The 27,570-nt window shown below is 42.2% G+C and overlaps 1 protein-coding gene and 1 non-coding gene across 2 annotated transcripts in view; one reads left to right on the top strand and one right to left on the bottom strand.

Annotated features, from left to right (window-relative positions):
* The window catches only part of cfap46 (cilia and flagella associated protein 46), a 75,444-nt gene that overhangs the window by 5,972 nt on the left and 41,902 nt on the right, over window positions 1–27,570 (top strand). Inside the window, exons 8-43 of the mRNA XM_030772271.1 lie at window positions 303–461; window positions 561–660; window positions 771–869; window positions 1,204–1,394; window positions 1,661–1,889; window positions 2,638–2,758; window positions 4,150–4,279; window positions 4,728–4,852; window positions 5,628–5,698; window positions 7,282–7,394; window positions 8,327–8,539; window positions 8,900–9,137; window positions 10,501–10,644; window positions 11,033–11,143; window positions 11,813–11,994; window positions 12,262–12,393; window positions 12,861–13,026; window positions 13,431–13,503; window positions 14,487–14,634; window positions 14,882–15,065; window positions 15,437–15,590; window positions 16,109–16,335; window positions 16,632–16,757; window positions 17,253–17,414; window positions 18,306–18,454; window positions 18,933–19,022; window positions 19,154–19,229; window positions 19,455–19,607; window positions 19,761–19,961; window positions 20,312–20,418; window positions 20,588–20,770; window positions 20,937–21,072; window positions 23,101–23,298; window positions 24,775–24,963; window positions 25,447–25,572; window positions 26,045–26,224. Coding sequence (XP_030628131.1) covers window positions 303–461; window positions 561–660; window positions 771–869; window positions 1,204–1,394; window positions 1,661–1,889; window positions 2,638–2,758; window positions 4,150–4,279; window positions 4,728–4,852; window positions 5,628–5,698; window positions 7,282–7,394; window positions 8,327–8,539; window positions 8,900–9,137; window positions 10,501–10,644; window positions 11,033–11,143; window positions 11,813–11,994; window positions 12,262–12,393; window positions 12,861–13,026; window positions 13,431–13,503; window positions 14,487–14,634; window positions 14,882–15,065; window positions 15,437–15,590; window positions 16,109–16,335; window positions 16,632–16,757; window positions 17,253–17,414; window positions 18,306–18,454; window positions 18,933–19,022; window positions 19,154–19,229; window positions 19,455–19,607; window positions 19,761–19,961; window positions 20,312–20,418; window positions 20,588–20,770; window positions 20,937–21,072; window positions 23,101–23,298; window positions 24,775–24,963; window positions 25,447–25,572; window positions 26,045–26,224 — 5,386 coding nt within the window. The remainder of the gene's footprint in view (window positions 1–302; window positions 462–560; window positions 661–770; window positions 870–1,203; window positions 1,395–1,660; window positions 1,890–2,637; window positions 2,759–4,149; window positions 4,280–4,727; window positions 4,853–5,627; window positions 5,699–7,281; window positions 7,395–8,326; window positions 8,540–8,899; window positions 9,138–10,500; window positions 10,645–11,032; window positions 11,144–11,812; window positions 11,995–12,261; window positions 12,394–12,860; window positions 13,027–13,430; window positions 13,504–14,486; window positions 14,635–14,881; window positions 15,066–15,436; window positions 15,591–16,108; window positions 16,336–16,631; window positions 16,758–17,252; window positions 17,415–18,305; window positions 18,455–18,932; window positions 19,023–19,153; window positions 19,230–19,454; window positions 19,608–19,760; window positions 19,962–20,311; window positions 20,419–20,587; window positions 20,771–20,936; window positions 21,073–23,100; window positions 23,299–24,774; window positions 24,964–25,446; window positions 25,573–26,044; window positions 26,225–27,570) is intronic.
* trnag-gcc (transfer RNA glycine (anticodon GCC)) lies at window positions 13,846–13,916 on the bottom strand. The gene has a single exon. It is a non-coding gene; the product is annotated as a tRNA-Gly (tRNA).

The raw sequence follows: 27,570 nt of genomic DNA, 5'->3' as shown, positions 1-27,570 counted from the left end.
GCAGTTACATACTAAATTCATCATTTTCTATTTTTATTCAAATAATTTTCCAGATAATTTCCCACTCCCTATTGGTTGCCACTGCCTCAGCCTTCTGTGGTTTCAAAAGGATTAATCATGTCCTCAAACCAAAAAATAGAAACATTGTTTAGGACTCAAAAATGAAAGATTCAGGAGTCTTCTGAATCTTCATAGTTCTCATTAACCTAATACACTCTTTAAATAGTGTGTGTGTCTGTGTGTCTATTTGTGTCTGTGTGTATGTATATGTCTGTGCGTATATTCTGCTTTGTTTTCTGCAGTACAGTAGAATTGAATGAGGTCAAGAAAGAAGACCTAATGAAGCTGCAAGAGATTTTCCAGTTGCTGATCCAGTCGCCTCAAACCCAGACTCCTGGCACAGCCTATCAGAATTCCTGCCCTGGGCTTGATAATGCCTCTTTCATCCATTTGGCCTACAGGTCTGCCCTTAACCCTCCTTCAGCCTATCATGTCATCAATAATTATTAATAAATACAGACACTTAGTGTCTCACAGTGATGTTATATATGTAATGGTAGGACTGAGGTCCTCTTGGAGTTGGCCTTTCTCTCCATGCAGCTAAACCTACACCAAGTAGCCACAGACTGCCTGGCTGAGATGAGAGCTTCTGAGGTTTCTGTGAGTAGACTGATCTGCATTCATTGCTTGGTCCAGTCAGCTACTGAAAAGCATTACGTTCTGAGTGCTGAAAGCACACCTCTGTTAATTACTGTGCTCTTCATTTACAGAACGTTGGCCAGCGCATTATGATGGAGTGCATACAGTGTGAACTGGACTTGTACAAGCAGAGAGACAGAATTGAGGATTATTCCAAAAGCAGAGTTGAGGTATCTGCTTCTCTAAGCCCACTGGAACCCCTGCAGACATCAAAGGGCATTCTCTACACGTACTACAGCCTTGTCTCTGAGCAGTCCAGTACAGTACAGGGCAATGCAGTACAGTACAGTTTGATCAAAGTATTCTCTGAACATTGTATTTTAATTTGGGAAACAAAACAAACCAAGTCAGACCGAAACCCCCAGACGAGGCGGTCTCTTTGTGTATACTGAGATCTACTTTGAACATTTAAAACAAACATTGCTTTACAGTAGGTAGTGATAGTACGTTGGGAGTCTGGGGTCTAACTGATGATGAGTATGTGCTGTTGGTTGTATTCTTTAGGCCCAGTTGAGTGTGATTAGCAGGTTGGATGTGTTACTGCAGAGTGCTGTGAGGGAAGGGGACATTCAGGCCACACATGCTGTGTGTGCATCTCAGTGGAATGTCTGCCTACCCCTCCTCCAGCGCAACCTCCGAAAAAACATCAAAAATCAACTAACTCGAGTTGCACAAGCACTGGAGGACACACACAGGTATCTCTAAAGTGTGTGTCTCTGAAAGGTAGAGATAGAAGGAGGGAGTCTTGTGTTTGTAGTAAGTGTGCATGTGTGTGGGTGGATGAGCATGTTTCTGTGTTATCATCATAAAAATTGTTAATACATGAGCTGAAGTCACTGGAGCCTGTATTTGAACCCATGCACTGTGCGATTGTGTATTAAAAGTCTGTGTGTCACGTCTGTCATTGTGTGGATGCGTGTGTGTATGTGTGTGTGTGTTTGTGTTCGCCTGTATATTTAAGCGTGCTGCTAGAGATGCGTTGCCAGTTACATTCAGAGCTGGCTGCTATAGAGGAAGATGAGGAACGTCTGGAGCCGGCTGTGAGACATCTGCAGAAAGCGCTGGACCTGGACCAGGGAGGCCTGTATCATGACCGCCTCTCCACCTCCCTGCACCTCCTCAAACTCCGCTTATCCCTCTATAACACCCCGAGCTGCCCAGAGGACGTCGCTGCCAAACTCATACAGCAGGTCTGATCCCAGAGGAGCAGTGCTGTTTACTATTCTGTCAAAATGACATGACATTTTTACACGGGGGGTTTCAAATCAAACAGCCTTCCAATTGTCCTTTTTTAATCTGCACATAATGAGTTGACTTGTATGGTATGGAGAGAGAGTTTGCTTTGTTCTAATTAAGAAAATTAAGAAAGCAAGAAAGAAGAAAAAAAAAAACGAAGAGAAAACTAGGTAAAGAATTGCCTGCTGTAAGATACTCTCTGATTTTTTTCACTCTGCAAGCCTTGTAGTTACCAATTCATTTTTCCCCCCCGAATGTGGCATGTGGGATTTGAACAACTCTTTGGTGACTAGCCTAAAGCCCCTAACCAGCGCTGTCTGTCTCAGTTAGCTGTGCTTTGTGATTGTACAGGTGCTGATGTTATTCAGTTCCATAAATCATGCAATATGCCCATGTGTCTTTTATGGCCCCTCTGGAACTTCTTTGTTTTTATTTGAAACCCATAGAAACCCATAGAAACACAGTGAGTGGAGAGTCAAGGGTCCAAAACTGAATGATAAAACTTAAAGGGAATGGAATATGAAGAAGAACCAAGTGCTCATGACTGATTACTGGACAGTTAATGTTCTTATAGTGCGTTACTGTATTAGTACTATAGTCCGTTTTCAGGGGATGTAGTGACTTGTTAGAATAGTGTCTCTTTCTTTTTCTGTTTTTCTTACTCTTTCTTTAACTCTTTCTCTCTCTCTCTCTTTCTTTGAGGCAAAGGAAGGGAGTGGTCATGAGAAGGTGAAGAGACGGCGCCCCATTCTGGTCGGTGCTGGTATTGCTTTGGCACCTGACACCTTCCAGATGGTTCTGGATGCAGACAGTGAGGCCAAAGGTAGACAGTTACATCATTAAAGTGTTTAAACTGACATCTGGGGAGGGCAGGACGGAGCGACTCAAACTGGGCCAGTCTTACTGCAGAGTGCAGTGAGAGGCAAGAAACCAAGTCATGTGTCATGCACTGCTCCTTCTCTTTTCCCTGAGGGTCTCAGTGCCCAGAGGAGATATGCCCCATTTTGACTCTCACTCTTTTGATCACTCATTTTTTTCTCTGCTTTGCTTTAAAGATCATCTGACTTCTCTGACATTTATTATCCCAGTCTAGAGCTTGCTGCTCTCTAACCAGCTGTGTGTGTGTGTGTGTGTGTGTGTGTGTGTGTGTGTGTGATAGGCCCTGTGCCATTCTGCTGGGATCACAGCAGAAGAAGAGCGACACTTAAAGGTGTTTGAACTGAGTGCTGTGGTGTTGACCCTGAGTGTGTGTGTGTGTGCATGTGTGTGTGTAACAGACCCTGTTTCATTCTGCCTGGATAACAGCAGAAGAAGAACAGCAGTTAAAGGTGTTTGAACTGAGTGCTGAGGTGTTGACCCTGAATGTGTGTGTGTGTGTGTGTGTGTGTGTGAGAGAGAGAGAGAGAGAGAGAGAAGGTAAATGAATAAATTATGAGCTGTAAAGTTTTAACACATAGCTGGGACAGCACTGGCCTACTAAGTGTCGTCAGAAATTCACACACGTCCAGACTGTCAAGGTCCTGTTCACAGACTCCTCATACTGGAGTGTACACACACATACAAACACACACACACACCCCACACATACAAACACACACACACACACACACTCTTTAAACTGTAGTCAGAATCCACAACTTTTTCCCCATAATTCAAAATCTTGTGTTAGTATGAAGGCCCTGATTGACATTCTGCTTTGTCTGAAGCTCAGTGGTCATTAGTGCATTACAATCGCTCTGTTGTATATGCTCATTTAAACACAAATGGTCTATTTTATTGGTTCTTTGGCTCATTCTGTATGGGTGATGCTCCTAGCTCCCGGTTCTTGCTAGTGTTGTAAGTTTTAGGTAAAGTTTTGAGCATATCTTGAATTATTACAAATGTAATCTTTAACCCAACACTCTCAAACCAGCCTACACTGTGGTGCAGAACACTAAAATCTCCCAATTACAGAGATGAAATTAAGGCCCTGAAGGCATGGGAGTCCCAAGCTGATTGATTTGTGGTCTGTGCACAGTGTGTGTGCATAGTTACTGTAAAGAAACAGCCAAACAAAACTGCAGAAGGCAAACTCCTCAAGAGTAAAATGTGAGAATGGGATAACAGTAAACAGAATTAGCCTAAGGAAGAAAGTAAACCCAAAACAACCCGAAACAAATGCATGTTTGTGTGTGTGTGTGTGTGTGTGTGTGTGTGTGTGTGTTTTGTGTTTAGTGTTTTCAGGGAGCAGTGGAGAAACCAAAGTAGCTCAGCTTGCAGCCAAGGCCCAGCACCACACTTCCTGCATGCAGAAGATTGAAGGCCATCTGAGCAGACAAGGGAACAGCCGAAATTACAGGAAAAGGTATTTGGTTGTGCCCCTAGACCACACACACACACACACACACACACACACACACATATGCTCTCTCTCTCTCTCTCTCTCTCTCACACACACACACAAAAGAGTCAAGAACACAGGCTTGTTAGTGAATTTTATTGTATTTTTGGTCTTGACTAGTGCTTTACTCCAAGTCTCATGTAGCCTATGTTTCTCAGGGCAGGTCAAGCATGCTAACATGACAGTATCTAAGACAGTGATGTCCCACAGGGCTTCATTAAAAAGTGCAGAAAAGTGAAATACACTCACGTATCCAGGGAAAGAATGTATCAATTAATACAGAAGAGCTCAAGGAAACATTCATGATTTATCATAACCCAAACAAAGAAACAAACCCTTAGTGTAGTGTTTTGGAAAAGAAGAGATATTGGATCTGTGAATATTTTTTTTTCTTTTTGGTCAACTTTGTCAGGGTGAAGTTGTGGGCGGCCCTTGCAAAAGCCTCCCGGAAACAGGAGGTGTGGGACGTGTGTCGTGCAGCTTGCCGTTTTTGCCTGCTCTATGACGACAGGCCATGGACAACTCCCAAAAAGGAGCGTGAGTAACTATCCCAATGTTCTCACGTATCCGAGCTGAAGATTTTTGGAGTTACAGCTGCCACTTATATGTAGTTTGGAAGTTTGTAGAAAGTTTGTACATGATACAAAATTAACTCACAGTCATCACATGGTTCGTCCTCTACTGAGTTTTTACCACCACAGAATGTAAAATTATGTGGAGCAAACAGCACAAAATTGATCCCCTACCACATAAACATATCAGAAGTACTTGGGAAAACAGACCAGAAAAACAGATCTCTTTTTTCTATTTATTTTATCTATGATCATCAATGTTGTATGAATCCAGTGCCTTTGGAAATGTAACATGTGAAATTTTTTCACTGAGTTTTAGAGTCTCCTCTAGTCTTTCCATCAGTTCTTGGGAAGACTTTTCTTTTTAATCTCAAGTGTGACTGTGTATTGATTCCCCCTGTTGTAATGTTATCTGATAAGACAGAGAGGGGAACAGGGTCTGAGGGTTTAATTCAATTTTAATGCCACTGAAGAGCCCATGTGATGATGAAATATCAGGCACCTTGCCATTGCAAACCCATCTCTTCCACTCGACCACCAGATGTGAACCAGTATTTACCCAGTTCTCATTCATCTGAGCAGTGCTGGTATTAACCAGAGTTTTTTGATACGATATAAATAGTGGTGGAATTGAATCTGGCACTCAGTTAAGGATGTGTTTGTTTTTGACTGCCCAGGTGAACGGAAGGAGAACGAGAGTCCATCTCACAGTCACCGTGGTGACCAGCGCTCGGCGACAGGCGGCCTAATTGACTATGCAGAGAAGGATTTACTGCGGCTGCTGGCTGAAGTCCACTTCATTAATGCTGAGGTGCCTGACTGTTGTCTCTAATCAGCCAACCATGAATGTAACACTGATTGGTGTATGATGCATGCACAGCAGAACAAAGAGACACTTGCTGAAAAGAACTCTTAAATCATTTGTTATGCCTCTTGTATAACAAGCTCTTCTGTTGTGTTTAATATATCCTTTATTTGGTGATATAAATGGGATAGATATGGCCACAGACATTAAAAGAAAGCCCAAAAACAAAATGAAGAAAGAAAACTCACAAGCACAAAAGAAACAGAAACAGATGAACACAATACCAATCAAATTCAAATACTAGTAGTAGTAAATATCCTAAATAAATGCAACATTTAAATTAGCTTAGCACGTTTCCCTCACAAATGGCTGATAATTCCACTCCTGACAGTCACAAGAAGAGAGGTTTTTGTAAGTTAGGGAGGTTTTTGAGCTCTAGCATAGAACTGGAACGATGTCTTCAGAGTTATTAACTTGGCCTCAAACAAACCTGAGACGTATCAGAGGAAAGACCGAGAGCAGAACGAATATGATGACCTTGACAAAACATAAAGGGCTGTCTATGCAACTTGACTTTGATTGCTTCCTCCCTCTCTTTGTTCTCTGTCAATCTGTTTCCTTTGTTTTTTTTTCGTTTTGTTTTGTTTTGTTTTTTTGGAGAGGTGGCTTTTTTCAAGAGCCGTTGTCTTAATTTTGATGAAGACAGCAGCCGAGGGGAAAGCAAAGGCGGTGCATTCCTTGCTCCCTTATCAACCTGAGAGTCTTTGATCTTCCATTGCACTTTGTTAAATTCTGCAGCAACCCTCCTCTCCTCAGTCCTCTGTCACAAACGCAGCCATTCACACTCATTCAGAGCAGCCCAGTAAACAGTCAGACCCAGAGCAACTCCAACAAGTCCTGTTCCTCGTCAGACGGCACAGTAATCCAAAAAGTGGACGCTCTGAGGTTCATGAAGAAGTACTTACTGCACTGGAACTCAAAACTTCTGCTGCTTTCTTTATTACATCATTGCCCTTTCCCTCACTGTATTGTTCTAGACCTTCTTTTGAGAAGGGGATACCAAAAGTTATTGTTGAGACTACTTTGAAGTGCTAATTAGGGACTAATAAGCTCAGGCAAAATGTTCAAAAATAATGCTCAGATCAGTTGTCTAGAATACTCTTGTATTGTAGACTTTGCTTAGAACTTAAACAAACGCTTGAGAAATTTCAAGTTTTACCTCCCTTGAGATGAGTGAAGTTATAGCATGAAATGCCTAAGAAGCTGAGAACAATCTGCAGTGTTCTTACTCAGATTTGAAAGTGCAAATGAATTAAAAATCACTAGAAACAAAACAGTCAGACTCAATCACTTTCATAAACACAGTGAGTGGTTGAAATGACTTGTTTTGAATCATTTTGTAATACATCTTCAATTTCTGGTTCTGAGCCAGTTTTTTGCTCCTCATTAAAGACTTGTTGCAGCCTCAACAGTTAAACTGAGATGAAAAATGTTTTCCTCTCACTGCTGAAATTTCAGAATGAGATATTTTTTTGACCATGATAATCCAATATCAAGCGTAATAATTTTCCTGTAATTATATCACCTAGGCAACCGTGCATAAACTGCGGTCTGAGGGAGTGGAGCTCAATGGAGCTGCTGTCCTACCTGATGAAAGATGGAAACGCGCATCTGATGATGATCCCCAGTGGATTCTGTACAGGTACACACACACATGCACACACACATAAAACGATGAAACACATGACAAACTACTCACATCTACACCTGTGGAACTCATACCCGCAGAGACTCACACTCTCATTAACTCAACATATGCAGTATTCTGAAACTCTCAAAACATAATGAATAAAAATCCTGAAAAAGTCCCAGCGTGATGGCAAGTCCACACACTAAGCTCCGTAAGGGCACAGTGCAGTAAACCTGTGCAGACAAGATAATCACTGAGCTTTCTTCCATTCTGTTCCAGTGCACAGCACGCATTAAATGACTCTGTGAAATTATAAGCCACAGGGAACAATAAACTTGGAAATCCAATGGCTCGGATCACTGCAAACAAAGCTCCCAAGACACGCTCCGCTCTGTAGCAAAGGATGGTCCTGACTGCATGTTCACCAAGAGCCTATTAACGCCATCTCATTTACATTAGAGTTTACTCTGACATTAACACCCTTTGGCCTCCTGAGATACGTTTTTATGAGAGCTGATAAAAGGATCCAGTTACACGGAACTGATGTATTTGAGTGATCTGTTTTCTTCCAGAATTATATTAATCATTTCTTGCCCTTGTCTTTATGAGAAATGAAAATAGATTGGATCTTTAGAGGCATTTTGATTAAAACTGCATATATGGTAGATGTGGGTTTTTGGGGGGGGGGGTTTTTGGGGGGGGGGTATGCTTTTGAGTTTTTTCTTCGTTAACAGAAAAAAGTATAAATGAAATAAGTATAAATGAAATGAAAACCTTGAAAAGAGGAGCCATACAAGAGCATTGGGCCAATCGTTTAGATAGTTCAAAGGAAATTTTTTTGTGGATTTATTCTTTTCTCCTCCTCTTTGCTATCCTATCCTTTTCTCTCCTCTCCTACCCACTCCTTTCCACCCCTCCCCTCTGCGCTGCTCTCCTCTCTTCAGAGACTGGATCCAGAGCTTGTCTGACTATGCCACTGCTAATTTCATCAGAGGGGCGGAACTGGGAGTTGAGCTCGGTGAGGCATGGTTGGTGGCTAATGCGGCTGTTTACCTATGGAACTACAACAGAGAGCAGCTGGCCAGCAAGGAGTATCAGCATCTACTGCCCACATTCAGCAAGCTGGTGGAACTCCTCAAACAGACAGGCCATGCAGGGTAAAACTCACACAATGACTGTACTTCAGTTTAGTGCCTCTCTGTAGATAATGGGTTGTAAGAAATGATGATTGTAGATCAGTTGCTTTACATAGGTAAGAAGTTTCTAAGTCACTTTGAGGAAGCTACATCTTCATCATTTAAGTTATTTTGGGGTTATGGTCAAGGATTGACGTCTGATGTCATAAGCAGACAAATGAGTTAGATGGTACAGGTAGAGGCATGGTAAGGTACAGGTTTGGCTTTTTTATCATTGCTGTTTGAAAATTATCCATCACTTAAAAATGTCATTATTTCATAAGGTTTGTGGGCTTCACTTATGGCCTGCAGTGAATGTCTCTATATTTGATGTCTGTTTAGGGAGGTAGCACTTCTCGTCCTGTTGTGTAACACTGTTGCTCAGGGTCTTATCCAGCCCTGTTGTGTCACACCTGGATCAGCCAATCAGGAGCAGCAAGACAAGGGAAAGGGTGGGACCCAGCCACATGCTGAGAAGACTAAGAAAGGCACTGTAAGAGGCACAGAGAAACCTGGAAGTTCCCATGGCCTACAGCAACTGGACCCTGCTGCCCTGGCAGACACTAAGAAGGCTCTCGAGGTGAATAAGAGCATGTGTGTGTGTGTGTGAGAGAGAGAGAGAGAGAGAGAGATAGAGAGAGGGGTGAGCTAATTCTGTGTGTCAGGTCTTTCAGAAGAGCCACCTTGAAGCAAATTACCTCGAAACTGCTGTTATGTAAATGAAGTTGCACCCAAAATATACTTTCCCAACACACACACATGCACACTCACCTGCACACACACACACACACACACACACACACACACACAAACACACACACACACTGAGTTTTATTAGAAACGACGGCATAGCTGGAGCTCACCTGGGGAGCTCTCTCCCTGAAAAACATCATGGGTAGTCACACTGTGTCCAGGTGAGGCAAACTGATTTAGTGCTGTTGGGACACTGGCCCAGAGGTTGGGGTGTAACACATGGCAGAGTCATTTTTACTGGCCCAGAGGTGTCCTACCACGGCAACACACCCAATACCAAGACACAGAACAGCTAAATAAGATGCATGTCATACACACAAACAGATGCACAGGAATTGGCACACTCAGGCGCATTCCGCTTCCCAGCCATTTCACATTCCATCCCAGTGCATATTCCTTCCCATTCCCTGCTCTTTTACATTTAATCCCTGATTAAATCCAAATTTTCTTCTCTCTCTCTCTGTGGGAGTTTAGTCCATGTTCTCCATAGTTGGGTGCCAAGTCTGGATGAAAGACCTTCTTATCAGTAAATTATTCACTGAGTGTCAGAGTAATCGTTTTCTTGTACTGAAACATAAGACAAAACTGCAACCAGTTTGATCAGCTGGATACACATGTCAGAGTGACGGTGAAGAGAACTGTTTCAAGCCAAGTGAAATAGAGATGTGAAGATACTGGGTTTGTGAATGAGTAAACGTCCCCTTTGGGGCTTGCTCAGATTTGAGTGCAGAATGATGTTGTTATGGGTGTGTTTTTTCTTAAAATGCTGTCTGCTGTGATTTCTTCCTCTGTGTGGTTGAATTTGTGCAGTGGCCCTGAGCGACAAAACAGAACTGCAAATTAAAAAGAACAACCAGAAAACAAATTGGGGAAATGCTACATCAAAAATGGAAAACACGAAAACAAACTGTGAAGCAAATGAAAAAGCAAAAAGACAAAGGCAGTAAACAGCATCATGACGGCATGAATGTAGAGAAAAAGATTCAGAGAAGTTCGTATTAAAGCAAAATCAACCTAAATAAATGCACTAATATCTATCTATCTATCTATCTATCTATCTATCTATCTATCTATCTATCTATCTATCTATCTATCTATCTATCTGTCTGTCTGTCTGTCTGTCTGTCTGTCGGTCTGTCTGTCGGTCTGTCGGTCTGTCTGTCTGTCGGTCTGTCTGTCTGTCTATGCAGCTCTGTGACTATGCTCTGCATCTTTCCAATGGGAATGAAACAAACGTGCCCATTGCTGTGAGGAAACAGGTCATTACCACTTGGGTGAAAACAAAACAGCTCCTGCAGCAGCAGATTGGACATAAACTGGACACTGATGATGAGGTATGAGTGTGTGTGTGTGTGTGTGCGTGTGCGTATGTGTGTGCGTGCGTGTGTTTGTAAATTCAGTCAGGCTAGCTCAGGGGATGTATGTTGGAGTGTGTACATTGATGAATGTTCATGCATTCACAATGGCTATTGATTAGATATACACAGCCAGTCAATAATCATTATCTCAAGAGTGCTGCATTTACTATGTGAAGATTATCAGCATAAAGAGTGATAAATCATTCAGTGCCTATCTCTTTGAGGAAATACAAATTGCTCCAGGTTCATAAAACCTTATTCTGAGAGGAGTGGTTAACAGGAATCTAAAACATCCGTTTGCTTTTGCTCTGATCTCATCTGTGGTATAAGAACACATGCTCTTCATGTCTGTGGTGCCCTCTAGGGTAAGAACGAAGTAGTGATGGCCATGTCACGTGTGTTGGTTGCCGTGGAGATGCTGCTGTGTAACAGTAATGTCACACTGATGGAGTTTACAGTACCCAGTCTGAGTTTGGTAAGAATTTCGTCGTACCAGCTAGGCCTGCTTACATAACCAAACACAACTGACAACAGCAATTAGATAGCAACTGATTCCCTCTAATCAGGTGCTAGTTTCTGACATAGTGACGTTTTTTTTCTTTTTAACTTCCCTATTAGAAAATGACAAACTCTTCCCCTGTTCCCCAAAAAATAATATATTTTGAGCATTTTCAGTAAAATGTAGATTGTAATGTCAGTCAATATTACAGTAATCAGAAGATAATTGACAACTGAGGACAATTGGAGCTTTGATTGCTGTTGGGTTCACGTGCTTAGAATCTCTTAATCACATTAGCACTACATAAATAGATAAATGCTAACTTGACTACATGTTTTCTAGTTGTGACCTCTATTAACCCCAGGCGTGCTGAAGACTGGAATCTGGTAGAATGTATTCATGACTTGTGATGCCTACGTGGCAGTATGGTATGCATATGTTGTAGAGCAACACTACTAGACTGTGTATGCATTCCAAGCATCAGCAAGAGTTGTGATCTTGACCTCTAATCTGCTTTGCAATCATCCTGCTCATTCAGTCATCATTATTGACTGCTTATCTTAATTTTCTATCATCACTCTCTCTCTCTCTCTCACCCCCATCCATCTCTCTCTCTCTCTCTCTCTCTCTCTCTCTCTCTCTCAGCTGGTGCGCATGGCCACTGACTGTAAGTGGAGCGACTCTGTGGTGGAGCTCCATGTTTGGCTTCAGCTGGCTCGTTCTGCCCATCAGGCTGCTGACCACGACACTGTCATAACCTGTACCAACAATGCCCTGCAGCTGGAGCGCTCTGCCACACAAAGGGCAGGGGTCGCAGCCTACGGCCTGTAAGTCTCTGCAGATCAAATAGAGAAAAAAAAAGTTCAAGAATATAGATATATTTTCGTCAGCTTTTAATGTTTGCCTTGTTTTTGTTTATTTTCATGTAGATGCATAGCACATGAGTGGTTTCACCTTTCGGTTATTTTGTTTCAAAACAGACATGCAGTGCACGCTGTACCAAGTAATATCAATTAATTAAAATAATTCACATAATACATATGACTCATGGCTTATTTGAGTTTCATGAATGCGTCTAACTGGCTGATTGGCAGGTACAATGTGAGTGCGGTGCAGGAGATGCTGAGCAGTGTGGCATGTCTTAGAGGACTGAGCATGCTCAATGAATCCAGTGGCCATCCACAGAGCTACAGAGCAGCACTGGACATGCTGCAGTCCAGTGTCAGGTTGACCTGCTTCTCTCTCTCTCTCTCTAGCTCTCTCTCTCTGTCTCCCTCTCTTTCTCTCTCTGTTAACCTGCTTCTTTCTCTCTCTCTCTCTCTCTCTCTCTCTCTCTCTCTTCCTTTCCAATTGCACAATAAATGGAATGACCTGAAGACCTCTTTTAAAAATAATTAATAATTAATAAATCACTCAGATTACTAAATCTTTGGTCTATCCCTAATTTTAATTTAGAGTAATTTCAGTGTTCATGGTTTACCGTAAAAACATTAACAGACTCAAAGGGTTTCTGTTGTTTTGGAAGCTGCAGTAATTACAAAATGAATCAATACATTTAAAGTCAATATGGAAATTAACCTAAATGGCGCAAAATTATCAATCATTATTGATTTCACAATAATTGCTCTTAGCCGTAACTATCAATCCATACTTGGCAATTAATCTTTAATGAGCTCCAGTAATTTTTCCACAGTTATGCAGAGAAAGCTGGGAGTTCTTCTCTGTGTGTGGCTGCAGTAACTCATTACTGGAATGCCTGTTTGGCTTTACTGAGCACACCAGAAGAGAGACGACAGCTTAGAGAACCTCTGGAGACAATTCTGAAAGCTATGACTGTCATCAGTGCTAAACAGCCCGCTGTAAGCACAGTTGTCACCCACTGCCATCCTCACCTAACACTAGTTAGGACACAGTGCCACACTGTGTGGTTCATATTTAAAAAAAAAGGGGGGGGGGGTGTTTTTTTAAATCTGGTACTATTCAGTTAACCAGACATAGGCTGCAAAGAGCTTTTATTTTCTTACTGATATTATCCAAAGAATTTAAATGTTAAGCCAATGACAGATTTCGCTTCAAAGGCAATTTTCCATGAATAGAATTTACCAGAGTATACCTTCAGCTTCACTGTGATGGTACAATCTAATATACAGTAATTTGCACCTACTAATGCTAGACACTGGATATTTGTCTTATTGCTGATGCATTTTAAATACTCAGGTTTTAGTAACTCTGTGTTCAATTGTGTACATTCATATGCACTTAGGACAGAAGACAGAAGCACACTGCCCTGAATGGAACACCCCAAGGACCTGTGACGTCACAACTGGACATGCATAGTGAGTACTGTCTGATTACAAAAGGAGGTTTAAAGCCTGTAACTGAGCAACAGTTTTAGTTAAATGGAGATTATATTACTCTAACTAAATCACTGTTGCTAAAAAAAAAAACCAAGAAAAAGCTCACTTTGAATGCTTTGTTCATTTGTGATTCTATAAAAAGGTTTTATATTTCAGATTAAGCTTCCTGGAATACAAAAAAGAGTATGATCAAAAATAGTATGGCTTTTACCATGCAAATAATAATTCAATGTAACCATTTAAGCGTACTTGAAGAGTTTCGTGATGTTAAACTATGTTAACAATGAATAGTAATGTCATAGAAGAAAATAAAAGGGTCTCTGCATTGGCCGGGAATCGAACCCGGGCCTCCCGCGTGGCAGGCGAGAATTCTACCACTGAACCACCAATGCTAAGCTGCTTCACTTATGTGACGTAATGCTCTAAAAGGAGCCGCTCAAGACGCATTTTTTATTTTTTTTTTTTGTTAATGTACGTTGGATCGTTAGCGAGTTTTTAACAGTTAAAGCACTAGAAAATATCATTTATTTGTTAGGGAACGTTGTGCATTCACACAACTGAAGACAAAGTCTGTCTCCCGATTCAAAGTCCTCTTAATTAGTAGAGTAGCTAGAAGAACTGAGAGGGAGTCTATCGAGGTTGCTACCTAATTTGACTAATGACCAATTTCTCATTTACCTCGGCAACGATGCCAGAAGTCATTAAAAATGTTGCTACCCCTTCGAATAGTCGAATAGTCTTGGCGTTCGGCTTAATACTCCCAAAGTAACCCAGAAATCCTGCTTTAAATGCATCACGCGTGAAACGTCAGTTATGATCAAATCCAATTACACCAGAGACTTTGATTTACAGTCCGTTCTACCGCAGCAGTTATGTTTTTAAACAGATTGCGTTAATTTAAACGTTTAAGTTCGTGTCAGTGCAAACACATCCCTGACTTGTCTGTCACTCTCTCTCTGGAGGTGAGGGTAATACGGGGCCTGACCTACCTGTAAAAGCCGGGATGTACTATGTACTATTTCACATCTATGAAGACAGGGGTGACTGGAGAAGAGCCCTGCAAATGCTGGACCATGCTATTACGGAGATGCCACGCAATAGACACAGAATGTAAGTTCACCAAGGGTCAGCACAGTTAGGTTAGAGACAGGTCTTAAAAAAAGTGTACTTACACATTAATTTGAATATGAATTTGTAAGATTAGCGACCATGTACAGCTCCACACAGGTGACAGAGAATGTATGCTGTATGCTACCAGCCAAAAGTGACAAGCAGCGTATTGGTGCATAAAACTGGTGTGTGTGTGTGTGTGTGTGTGTGTATCTCTACATTGTGTGTTTGGGGGGGGCGTGGGCAGGCTCCTGTTAAAGCAGCGAGTGCTGTTGAAAGCTCGGCTTGGAGAGTGTATGCTGTTGGACCTGCAGAAGCTGAGGGAAGAAAAGGAGGAATACTTGTCTCTCACATGGATTAAAGTGGCATTGTGTGCCACTGACACCCTACAGCAACTGCAGAGCTATCAAAACGCCATTACAGCTCTACAGGTGCCCACTGCTCTCTTATACGTATTTTAGACCATAACTCAAATTAGCATTCGTTTACTCTGTGCATATCTACAGAAAGACCTTAAAGCCCTTTAAGTTCCTATGTATTAAGAAAAAATAAATAATTTAAAAAATCATATTTTTAATAGAATGTGTTTATAGTGACACCTGCTGGTTATGCAAGATTACTTCACTCGAGCAATACAATAATGGTTCAGTGAGGGATGGTATTGTAACATCAGCACTTTATCTCAAATTTGATTTCTCCCCCTCCTCTTTCTCACAAGATGTATAATGTCTCATTAGGTTGCATCTTATTTTTTTTATCCCCTTGTGAGAATTTGTTTACTGTGTGTTTTGTCTGTGCCCAGAGTGTGGAAGGACAGTTACAGAAGGCAGAATATCTCCTGGAGTTTGGAGAGTGGCTGTACTATAACCATTTCCCTCTGGCTGATGCGCTGATGCAGATTCATTGGGCCATAGACATTCTCCTATTCATGATCCCTGAAACTAAGGAAGAACCAGGTAAAACATCCCTGGACTGTGTTTGAGGGGCATTATGTTCAGTGAGCAAGTCAATGTTGCAAAATAATCCCTGACAGGGCAGCCTAGGACCCTAACGCTAACTGGAGGAATCTTAACTGCAGTTACGTTTTTTTAATAATTTAGCTGATAGTGTTATCCAGAGCAAATTAAAATTAGATACTCCATGCATTTAGAGGTCTCACACTTTTGGAGCAGTCTTTGGATTAAGTTCCCTACTCAGGGACACAGCGGTGAACTGCCATAACTTTTAACAGTTCTGAAGGAGCTTATTTTGCAATGGTGTTGATTCTCTGTACATTATATCATAGATACTTCTTGCTAAATAAATTAATCATTTCAAGCGATAATGTTTTTAAATTCATTTTTAAGAATTGCTGAACCTTTCTCTCTTCCACCACGAAATATAAAGTCAGTTTTACAAGTTTTTGAGTGATGTGTGTGTGTGTGTGTGTGTGTCTGTGTTTTGTGTGTTCATATTTACTGTCTTTTGCCCTCAGAGGAGACTGAGGAGGAGGGAGTGGGTGTTGCCTCGGGGAAGGATCTGTCTCAGGTTGGTGTTGAGAGAGATGTGTGTATGCCGTGTCTCTCTGAGCTGAAGGAGCTGAAGCGGCTGGACAATCTTGTCCGAGCCCACACACTGATTGCGTTCATGGAAGACCGGACCTCACCCACATACCAGCATAACTTACTCTTGGCCTACACCTTTGTGCTCCAGATCTGGCAGGTAAAGACACAACCTAACAGGGAGCGATCTACGAAACATTGGAGACTTTTCCAAGACCTCAGAAGTTTTGTCATGTAGAGTGTTGAAGAATCTCACAGCCAACAGCTAGTATTCTAGTATTTGATCACATTTCACACTGTTCAGATACTTCTCCAGTTATCACCAAACTGACATGAGTGATTGGTCTGAGCCAACTTTAAGTGTGTCAGAGTTATTACAGTTTAAATACATATACAGTCTGAATACTGGTATTGCAAAGTCTAGGTTATACCTTGTATTTTTTATTCATAATGCAGGTATCCATGGCAACAGCACAGGGGATCATCAAAGAGATGAGTAGGAACCCACCAGTTCCTTCCGATCGGCCCGTGCTCTCAGCCGCGTCCAAAAAAGAGAAGGAAAAAGGCAAAAAGCCTAAAGAGGTTAGAGATGCAGTCCAGTGAGTGACACATTATTGACATGTCTGCCAACAGCAGTGAGTTCATTCAGAGCTTTAACTCTTTAGCTGTTCACTGGCAAGTGATGATTATATTGTCATGAAAGGACATTTCAACAGTTTTGTTTGTTTAGCTGACAATTTCATCCGGGGTAATTTAGGGTTATTAGTTTCTATAATACTCTAGATGTTACAGATGTCTGGAGTAACCTGGGTTTAGGTTCAGAGGCCTGTCAGCAGTGAAATCTCAGGCATGGAGTTTAAACCTACAGCCCTCCAGTTACAAGGCCAATTTCCTTGCTGCTATATCCACTACCGCTGCACTATTATTACAGAACCAAACTGACCACTCTGCTAATATCTCTAAATAATAGATCTCCATGGTACTCATTATCATGACATTAAACACTATAGCAACCATACACTGACAGCTTCTGTGTTGCTAGAGTGACACTTCTAGCCTCCCTTGTGTTATTTCTAGTCTCCTTTGGTGGAGGACAAGCCCAAAGTAAAAGTTCTAGAGTCCGTCCTGCCGTCCTCCCCAGAGGAGTGGGCTCAGTACGAATGTCCAGAGGAGGTGCGAGAGGTCTTTAGGAGTGACTCCGGAGCTCACTGCATCAACACCAGGAGCCTGAACGTGCAAGTGAGTCTTGTCTCCACCAGGGGGCGCTGGTAGGGAGAGAATGGGAACTTGTTACTGTACCATTATTTGTCATTAGCCAAGCTCTGCCCCCTAACTTTGAAATGACACGAAATCAAAAGCATAGCAGAGCAGAAAGTCTTTCTATTGATCCCCGTGTCCGTTCCCGAGCTGTCATTTATTTGCTTTGAAAAGGAAGTGGGAATATTGACCTCTCCATGCAAGCAGAACGACAGCTGTGATGGCATTAGATTGCATCCAGTTAAAGATGGCCATTGATCGGTTAGATGAGCATCAAGAGTTGAATTGCATCATAGGAAGAAAGCAGTGCTTTCTAATCACACAAATGAAATGAATGAATGAGGAAGTATGCCCCCAGTAATGCTTTATTTTAACCAGGCAATGCTTTCCCATTGATTCCGTTGCTTAAATGTCAAGTTTTCGATTTATCTCTTAAGCAGCATCATTTGGAAATGGATGGTCCAAGTTAAGACACGTGACGTAATTAGACCCAGTTCCCCTATCTCACTCTCTCTGAGTTTGAATTTACAGGATATTATCATGGGACTGAAGTATTGGACAGACATTGGTTCAAATGCATTGTCTCAATGCTCTTACATGACCTCTTCTCTGTTTCCAAAATTCTAACTAAACTGAATGTAATGAAGCTATACTCAGCAATTGTCTTACAGAGACATCATCAGAATAGTGGCACTCCTGTCGCTTAACATTTGGTTCAGAGGTAAACCACAAAGAAAAAAGATCTCTCAAGAATATTGAGACAAGCCCAGACACTCAAATACATTAGTCAGCAAGACAGTTTGGTCCCAAGCCTGGTTTGTGTTTGTTGTCCTGCTTGTATATGTGTCTTAAGCTGTGATTGGTTGCCTCCAGACTCGGACACTGTATTTCCTTGACCTGCTGGTGAGAGAGCTGGAATCTGCATCTCTACACCATTTGACTTTTGTCCCTCTCCATCTCGCTGAGGTCATTGCCCATGACCTGTGCAGGAACGCCAGTCTCTCTGACCTGTACCGTCTCAGGTAACCTCAAGGCAACCACTAGTTTTAAATCTCATTTTGAGTTTCTTTAAAAGAACTATGTATCTTTGTGCCGTATATAACATTGTATATGTATGTAATACCATTGTGAGGGGCAGAGCGGGTTCTCAGAGGTGCGGTACAATAATTCATAAGTTCCTATGTATATGCCTCTAAGGGTAAGTTATCACACAACTGGCTATGTTCAGAATTAATATTGTGTAGTATTGCTGTTGTAATGTGGCCTGTGTCTGTGGTGGTCTGTGGAGAATTTAGAAATGTCTTAAGATCACAGGATTAGAGTACCTAATGAATTTACACTTCCATACAAAATTTTCTGTCTTACTCCTCATTTATGAAGGGTAAACTGTTAAATACTGTCCTCACTCAGTTTGGAAAATTCCTTATGAAAGCTTTAACAGCTCTGAATATTGTCTATATCCACACTGACTCGCTGTATTTCTGTCTCTGTGTCCTTTAGAATAGTCAAGAACTGCTGTGACCTTGGTCTGGAGTCTGCATCCCCCTACCGTGAGAAAGTGTCTTCCATTCACGAAGAGGAACAAATGGAGTATGTCTGTCCCATTCTGCTCCGTCAGTCCCGAGGCTACAGAGACACCGGCAGAATTGAGTTACTAAGCTTCTACCAATGCAGCGCTCCACTGAACATGTCTTTTATAATGCTTTTTTATTCCATTTAAGGTGCCAGAACACAGTCATAGTCCAGCGGGAGAGAAATGGCTTTCACTCAGAATCTGGTGCCCACGGCACTTACAAGGTGAGTTCCCTTTTCCCTTTCATAGAAATAACTGTACCCTAGGGACGATGCTTTCTTTCTTCTCTCTCCTTTTAATGCGGTTAAAATTCTCAGCCATGCTGACCAGCCAGTCAGAAGTTTTAATGAGTTGTTTGTTTATGCTTTTCTTGTGCTTAGCCTGCAGTGTGTGATCACAGAAATGGTCACTATAATGCTGACCCAGCCTATTGTTTCTGTTTACCACAGAGGGCAGTGGATGACTGCAGTGTGTTGACTAGGAAGCAGGTGAATGGACTGAGTGTCTGGGACATCTGGATGGATAAAGCTGATGTGTGTTTGAAGTTGGGCCTGTACCAGTCAGCCGGACACCTTCTCACGCAGTCACAGGTTTTAGTTAAGGTGAGCACAGATGAGAATGTACAGTATATATGGTTTTTGGGGTCATCTGAAGCAGCACTTTAGTACTCGTGTTTAGGAATTTTCTGCTTGTATTTCACTGTATGGTTTACATCATATGTTCATGTCATGGTCTTTTGGTCGCATGTTCTTCAGGAACTCGGAGACTGTAGAGGACTAGCTAAAAGCTTCCTCTTGCAGGCTATCTTGGCCAATCAGCAGCAGAATTATAGTCAGGCTTTGGCTCTGCTGAATGAGGCCCAGGATGTGGGAGGTGATGAGGAGTTCTGGTACCAAGTTACTCTAGCTCTGCTGGAAGCCACAGTGGGGCAGGGAGGAGAAGACACATATACACAAGTAAAACTGCAATTTCATAACAGCATCAGGTGTACTTTAAAACAGGTCAAACTAATGATCGTGTCTTTCCATATTTCATACAGAGGTAAATTATATTTGTCTCTTTGTCCATCTGTGTATGTATGTGTGTCTGTATACTTCTCTAAGTCATAATACTACTCTTACACGCATGCTCCTATGTACTTGTACGTTGTTGAAAGTACAAAGCCCGTGCTACTTGCATATTACATGTATAGTGATTAGAGAGGCCTGATATGAACTGTGAATTTGAAAATGAATTTACTCTGGAGTGAAGAGGAAGAATTGCTCAGGATTGTTTTTTTCTGTGTGTGTGTGTGTGTGTCCTTCAGGTGTGTCAGATTGCAGAGAGAGCCTGCAGTGTTCTCTCATCAGCACTGGAACAGCGAGGCAACCGGGCTAGGCTTCTTCGCTATTACATCGCATCTATAGAGACTAAGTAAGATCTTATTGTGTGGGTGTGCATGTGAGTGTGAAGTGTTTGCGTTTTGTCTCTTAGCAGATATTCCCCATTATTTTTGTGTGTGTTTGTGAGAGCATGCGTGTGTGTGCATGTGAAAGAAACTCAAATGTGGGGACTCTGTATAACTAAAGACTATGTTTAACAGGGCGTCGGCCTGGCGTGTGCATTTGCTGACTCCTCCAGTGCCTAGCGTGGCTCTGTGTGACCAGTCAATGGAAAGATTAACCTCAGTCACCCTCACACTTCAGTACTGCTCTGCCCAACTGCTGCAGCTGGGCTACACAACACAGGCCGCAGAGGCTGTCTACCAGCAGGCACAGACGCTCAGGTACAACACACACACACACACACACACACACACACACACACACACACCCCTTCGTCAGAGATACACAGCCACGGTTGTCTGTAAACGTTAAAGGTCAGAGACTCTCCAGCTCTCTCACTGTTAATCTGTCTTTGATCAAACATTTCTCTGTGTTTCTGTCTATAAGGCTACTGGCCGTGCACACATCTGATAAGGAAGAGAAACAGCGCCACCTACTGGAGTGCCTCTCCCTCCTGCAGCAGGCTGTGTCCCTACAGGAGGGTGTGCTTTTCCATACCCTGAGTGTGTTCACACCTCAGCAGGTCCTGTCCTAATCTTCATCTCTGCTTTTGAGCTGGATCCTGGTTTACCGCTACTCTCTGGAATCAGTTAGAAACTGACACAGTAACTTCCCATGGGTCCTGTATAGATCTCTCATAAAATCTCATTTATAGTTATAGTCATTTTAATTAGTACATAAACATATTGCAAATGCCAAGTTGCCTCCATTTTAGGGAAGAGAGCTTAACATCCTCCTCCTAATTTTTGCATCTTTTAACCTCCTTAATTTTTTAAACCTAAGCACCTCTCCTTGTTTTTATCAAGCTTTACGTGCAATAAGCTAAAGAATTTTGCAGAGAAATGCAAACCAGAGAGAGCACACATTGGAAACATTCCTTGAACAGAGGGTGGTTGGCTTTGTTAACTGAAGCAATGTTTTTTTTTAAAAGAAATTCCCCTCTTCGTAACCGTGCAAATCGCATTTGTTTGTCAATTATCTTTTTCAGAAAACAGAGTCTCTTGGACCAATCTTGCCTCTAAAAGGACATGTCTGTGCCAAACAGATGATATGTTATTTAGAGGCTAACCAAATGTGATTAGTGTTTTGAAATGTGATTTGGTTCTGTGGGCTTTGTGTATGACTAACCGTTGGTCCACTCGATTCCGCTTGGCCTTCTAATGGTCCCAGCTCGCCAAATCACCGCGTTGGCTCCGCTAAACCATCGCCTAATTCATTTTGCCTCATGTTGCATTATGGGTTTTCATTTTCTGGGCCAATTATTTCATTATAGACCACGCAGGTTTGCTCATGTTTATGAAAGGAGGAGTACACATACCAAGAAAATCTGAATCTGAATTGGCTAAAAGCAATTAAGCACCCACTGTCTTCACACTCTTTCAATTTTGTTTGAGGTAAAAAAAAAAAGAAAAGAGAGAGAGGAATCCAAATTGTTTTGTGTGTCTGGTGTCGGCTTATTACTGCTGAGTTTGTTTTGGAGCAACCCTGCTGGTTCTAGTATAATCATCTGTCCCACCTTAGCACACTGTGGCACTGGTCCAAGTTATTATATTTCCATAAATCTCTGGATCCAGAGCCTATTTATGCCACAGTTTATCAGAATATGCAATGAGTTTGAATCAATGAGGGAAGACAGAAATTGTTTAAGTCACTATTACGCTCTATGAACGTGCTAAAGCATGGGGTCATTGTATGATAAAATTTTTGATAACTCTCAATCAACAGTAGGTGGTGCTGTTTTCCCAGTAAACACAGCACACCTGAAAGTAGTACAATGTAACGACGTTGTTAAATGTATTTAATATCACTATATTAGGATATATGCCTTTTGCAGCAAAAGGGCAGGAAAAAAACCCCACATCTATGAGTTGGCATTTCAGCTAATAGAAGACTGCACGTCTGATTGATGGTGTCTGTCTTTTAACTGAATTGAACTGAATGTCTGAAATTGCTAGAGAGATAAAGGAGCAGAATATGAAAGTTCTGTTGGTCCAAAATAACCCCAAAGTGTGTAACAGCTGTCTGGAGCACAGCTGTAATGGTGCCATTTTTATACTGGTTACCCATAATGCCGCATTCCTCCAAGTTCTGTCTCATTTTTCCTTCCCTTGCGCTCTCTGACACTCTGTTGTGTTTATTGTGAGATAAACAAACAGAGGTGTAACTTTTCTTTTTTATGTGTGTGTCCTGCTGGGTTTCCCCAGGTTCTTATTGGTGTTCCTGTCTCAGTAGAGTCTGAGAGTGTCTGTGTGGGACACTCATTTTTCAGGATGTACGCAGGAAGAGTCAGTTTGTCATAATGTGTGCTCTCTTTCTTAATCGAGTGAGACTAATTGGTCTAATGAGTGACTAATCATAGTAAATGAACTGACAAATCATTTGACCCCTGCTGGATGTTTAGCCTCTTCAAGTTTTCCTCTTTTCGTTTGTGATCATTTTTCTTCATTTTGTTTCAGACACTCTCAGATGCTCCAGATACAGACTGACCCCAGACTCTATGTTTGTGTTTGTGTATGTGTGTGTTAATCAATCTCTCTCTCTCTGTTATCAGGCTGGGGATGTTAGCCTGCCAGCTGAGAGAGTGTGTGTGCGGTTCAGATTGACTCTGGTTGACTTGGCTTTGTTCTTATTGGAGCTGTGGTGTGTTGAGAAGAAGCAGCGTGCTCAATCCCTGGACAGAAAGCCGTCCCTCCAGAGAGCAGTGGAGGAGTACATTATGAGCAGTGCTGATCTAAGCCCACTGGAACAGGTGAACATATACAGAACCAGCAGCCAGAATGCAAACTGCATGCTCACACACAATAATATATAAACTAAAGAATATTTACCAACTCTAATAAAACACTGTCTGATAACATTGTCTGATATTTTATAATGCCACTGGAGCAACCACAAAAACAAAAGAGAGAGAGAAAATTGAACAGATTTCTCATTGGATTTGAGTCAGCTTCTTCTGCTGAAGGTTTGTGGGAATGCCAGGGAGTGCACGGTCACTCAAATCCATGCCTCTCAGTGATTTCGTCACAGCGTAATCCTCCTTCTCTGTGGCTGGAGAGAGAGCTGCTCTCCAGAGAGAGAGAGATCAGTCTACACAGATTACTGATCAATATTCCTACTGTTGACCCCCTGGACCACCCCTAATCACTTGCCACTACACAACTCTGATCTCATAGTTACACAGCACAGATCCCTGTCTGTCAGATTCAGGTCGGAGGAGGGTGCAGGTCTGAGAGCCTCACTGTGAAAGCAAAGCACGGATACCATGTTCCGACTGTGAAAAATATTGTCACTGACCAGAGGAATGGCACAGAATACAACCTGAGAAACAGATATCATGCTCCCATGACAATTCTGACAGATTCCTGTGTGAGATACATTACCAGCTCTCAGCCATCATCCCAAAGGTGGTAATATGAAATTAGTAAAGGTTATGGTCTTTACCAGAATGAGACAAAAAGTGCGGGAGGCTACACGGGAAAAGGTAAAGGCTTAGTTTGAGTGCCAGGTTGTATTGAATGTTCATGACAGAAATGCATTGTGGGTGTCAGCTGTCTCCCTCTCGGACTGATATAACTAATCATGAGCTCAAGTGACATAATTTAGGGCTGAGATGTTAGCGAAAAACAGACAGTGCTTTGAATGAGTGGGGTTTTTTTCCCCCTCTCTTCTTTCATTTTTCACTCTGTCTTGTTAGTCTTATATTGATTTTCTTTTGTAGCTGTCTAGTTTTACCATGCGACGCAAACACTGGCTGACACATGCTTGTTGGCGTATTGTAATAGTGCAAAGCTATTATGTCTCACACAGAAAAGAGTATCTTTCATATACAATAGCCGCGATTATTGCAGTTATAAGGCTACTGAGTTATTTATTTAGGACTGTATCATTCTCTGACCCTGTCTTCTATGTGTTTATCACTGTTATGTACATGCAGCAAGTGTATGCACTGTATGCGCGTTATATGGTGCCTATTTACTGTTCTTGATTCAGCTGGTTTTATCACAATACGAACTTCTTATCTTGACCTATTTGCACTTTGAACAAACCAGAAAGGACTAAATTTGCAAGAGCAGGATTTAAAAAAACAACTTGAAATTGTAAAGAAAATTACTTAAGTCTGTCTTTTTTTTAGCTTGCTTTCACAAATTCAATCTTCTCTGGACTGAACTTTTGTGATATGACCTGTTTTTTCTCCCCCGCTGTGGCTGCTTTCCCATGTCCTCAGGAGTGGCGGAGTGTGTGTCATACACTAGGACAGGTGATCCTGACTCAGCTCTGCACCGTCAACACACACTCTCGCTCTTGTGCAAAGACCAGGGCCCGCGTGCTTGGAATGATGGGAAAATGTCTGAGGCTGCTGGCCCTACAGAAAGATCCACTGTACCTCACTACTTTGTGGGAGACACCCGTCATGGTAAAGAGTACACCCTGTTCCTGTATCCCTCTATTTCTGTTTGTACAACCCAACCAGGCCACTCTGCAGACACTCTGTTCATATTCATCAAAGAAGCCATCAAAGAAGCCACTGACTGGGGAGGGAGAGAGAGAGGGAGAGAGAGAGGGAGAGAGAGAGGGAGAGAGAGAGAGAGAGAGAGAGAGAGAGAGAGATGCTTGATGTTGATATTTTTGCTGTAATACCACTGATTGGCCAGCTTCTGGTCTGTCCTGATATCTGTGTGAATTTGTTAAAAAGGAAAATACAAGGAAATGCTAAATTGTAGCTAATCTTTTTACTTGAGCTAATTAACTACAAAACAATCATGTATAAGTTTCAGCCAAAAAAAAACACCTCACCACAATGTACAGTCTAACTCTGAGCACTTTAAGAGCATGTAAATACTCATATTTTTCTGCACTTTTAACAACTGAACTTTGTGAATGTGTTGTGCTGGGGTAGGAGGATGGAAAGATGGAGCTGAGGGATATGGGAGATCTGGAGAAGGATGAAGGGAGCACAGATGACAGTGGAGAGAGGAGTGAAGAGAATAAGAAAGCCCATGTTGCTAAAGGGGCTGAGCTACTGGTAGGTTCCTCAGTCTGTATACAGAAACACACACACACACACACGCATTCAGATTCTGACGCTCGTATTCAGTGATTTCACTTACAGAGGTGATATATGATGCTCTGAGATTCATACATGTTTCATTAACAGCTCTATATCACTGACCACTCAATTAAAATGTTCTTTTGAAGAATCTGACAATCTGAGAACCACTCGTTTTCAGATGATTGTGATTTATAAAAGTATTATAAACATAAACAGCTGTTAAACAGCGCATGCTCTTATTGATATATTAAATTTAAAATATATCAATAAGAGCATCAGTTATGTTACATTCGATTTAACAGTTTAATGTAAAACATTTTTTCTTAGAGAATCTTTGTCACTTAGGGCTTTTTGGCGAGGTGAATTGCCAAATATTTGTGGAGTTTTCTTTGTATTATTTAAGTATTTGGAGAACCAAACATCTTCACATCAATCATACCCACAGGAGAGGAGGCTTGCGGCACAGCAGCTGCTTGCCCAGGCCAGTGAGACTCTGGCCCAGTCTGTCGCTCTGAGTCTGCAGCTCAACCTGCCCACAGTTCTGTCCCAGGCATGCACAGACATGCTGGAGTGCCACGGCCTGTTTGACGTGACCGCCAGCGGACAGTACCTCGCCCTGCTCCAGGTTTGTCTATGTGTTAGAGAGAGAGAGAGAGTGTGTGACTGAGTCTATGCATGTGCTGGTGTATGTGTGTGTGCTACAGGTTCTGTAAGCTGGCGTGATGATTAAAGAACTGTACGACTGGTTGACGTCTACTGATGTCGTAAATACTCTGATCTCAGAGCAGTCATTAAAGTACAGTATTGAGGTTTTAAACTGCCTCCTTTAATCTCAGTTGTCAGTACAGGATACTGGCGATCTCTGATCGGCTCATGCTCTGCTGCAACGAAACTGTCTGTACTCCAGTCTGCCTCTCAGTTAACTTTCTGTGTCCACAACTGTGTCGATTCGTCTAGTATTGTCCAGTCAATGTCTAGTTTGTTTAGTATTGTCTGCCGCTATGATAACTGAACTACGCAAAGCAATCTGGATTGTATTCATTACCCTATGGATCATCACCAGGGGTAGTAGCGGGTTACTACCTGAGTTTCTTGGCAACATTGGACTCACCTACACCTGGGAATATCTGGCACAGCTCCAGTCTTCCATGCTCTGCAGGATCAAACCATCCAGTGTCCTCCCGGCAGCAATCCAACCAAGGATAAGAGGGAATCGGGGAGGGCTGTGTACCAGGTTGAGAAAGCGACCCTTCAAACCCCCTTTCCCCTCCATTATCCTGTCCAATGCATGGTCTCCAGAACAAAGTGGATATACTCCATGCAAAATGCTTGGCAGAGAGGACCTACAAGGAAGCCTGCATCATCACCTTGACCAAAACTTGGCTTGACGAGGCTGCCCCACATGCTGAGGCTGTCCCAGATGCCAAGGTACATCTCGACAATTTCACCATCTTCAGAGCGGAACGAGAGAGTTGGGCAAAGAGAGAGATGGAGGAGTTGGCATGTATGTCAGCAACAGGTGGAGTAACATCATCAAGATCTAAAGCAAGGTCTGTACTCCAAATCTAGAGATGCAGCGATGCTGACCTTTCATCTCGCAAGGGAATTTCCCACTGTTGTCCTCAACTGTGTTTACATCCCACCTAGTGCTAACATCAAGGCTGCAGCTGAGCTAGTAGCTAACAGTGCTAACAACATGCAGCGTAAATATCCTGAGGCCCCAGTGTTTATTGTTGTTTACTTTAATATCTGCAGACTCAACTGTGTTCTGCCTTCATTACAACAATATGTGGACATTCCGACAAGAAGGGGAACATTCCGGACTTATGTTATGGAAATATTACTGATGTGTACATCTCCTGTGCTCACCCGCCGCTTGGCTTTGCAGATCACAATGTTATCTCCCTACTTCCGCATTACAGGCAGGTACTGAAACGTCACAAGCCCCAGACCTACAGCGTCAGCCAGTGG

Source organism: Chanos chanos, chromosome 4 (genome assembly GCF_902362185.1).
Source record: "Chanos chanos chromosome 4, fChaCha1.1, whole genome shotgun sequence".
Taxonomy (NCBI): Eukaryota; Metazoa; Chordata; class Actinopteri; order Gonorynchiformes; family Chanidae; genus Chanos; species Chanos chanos.
Note: the sequence above shows the minus strand (reverse complement) of the source record. Positions and strands in the feature narration are given on the sequence as shown.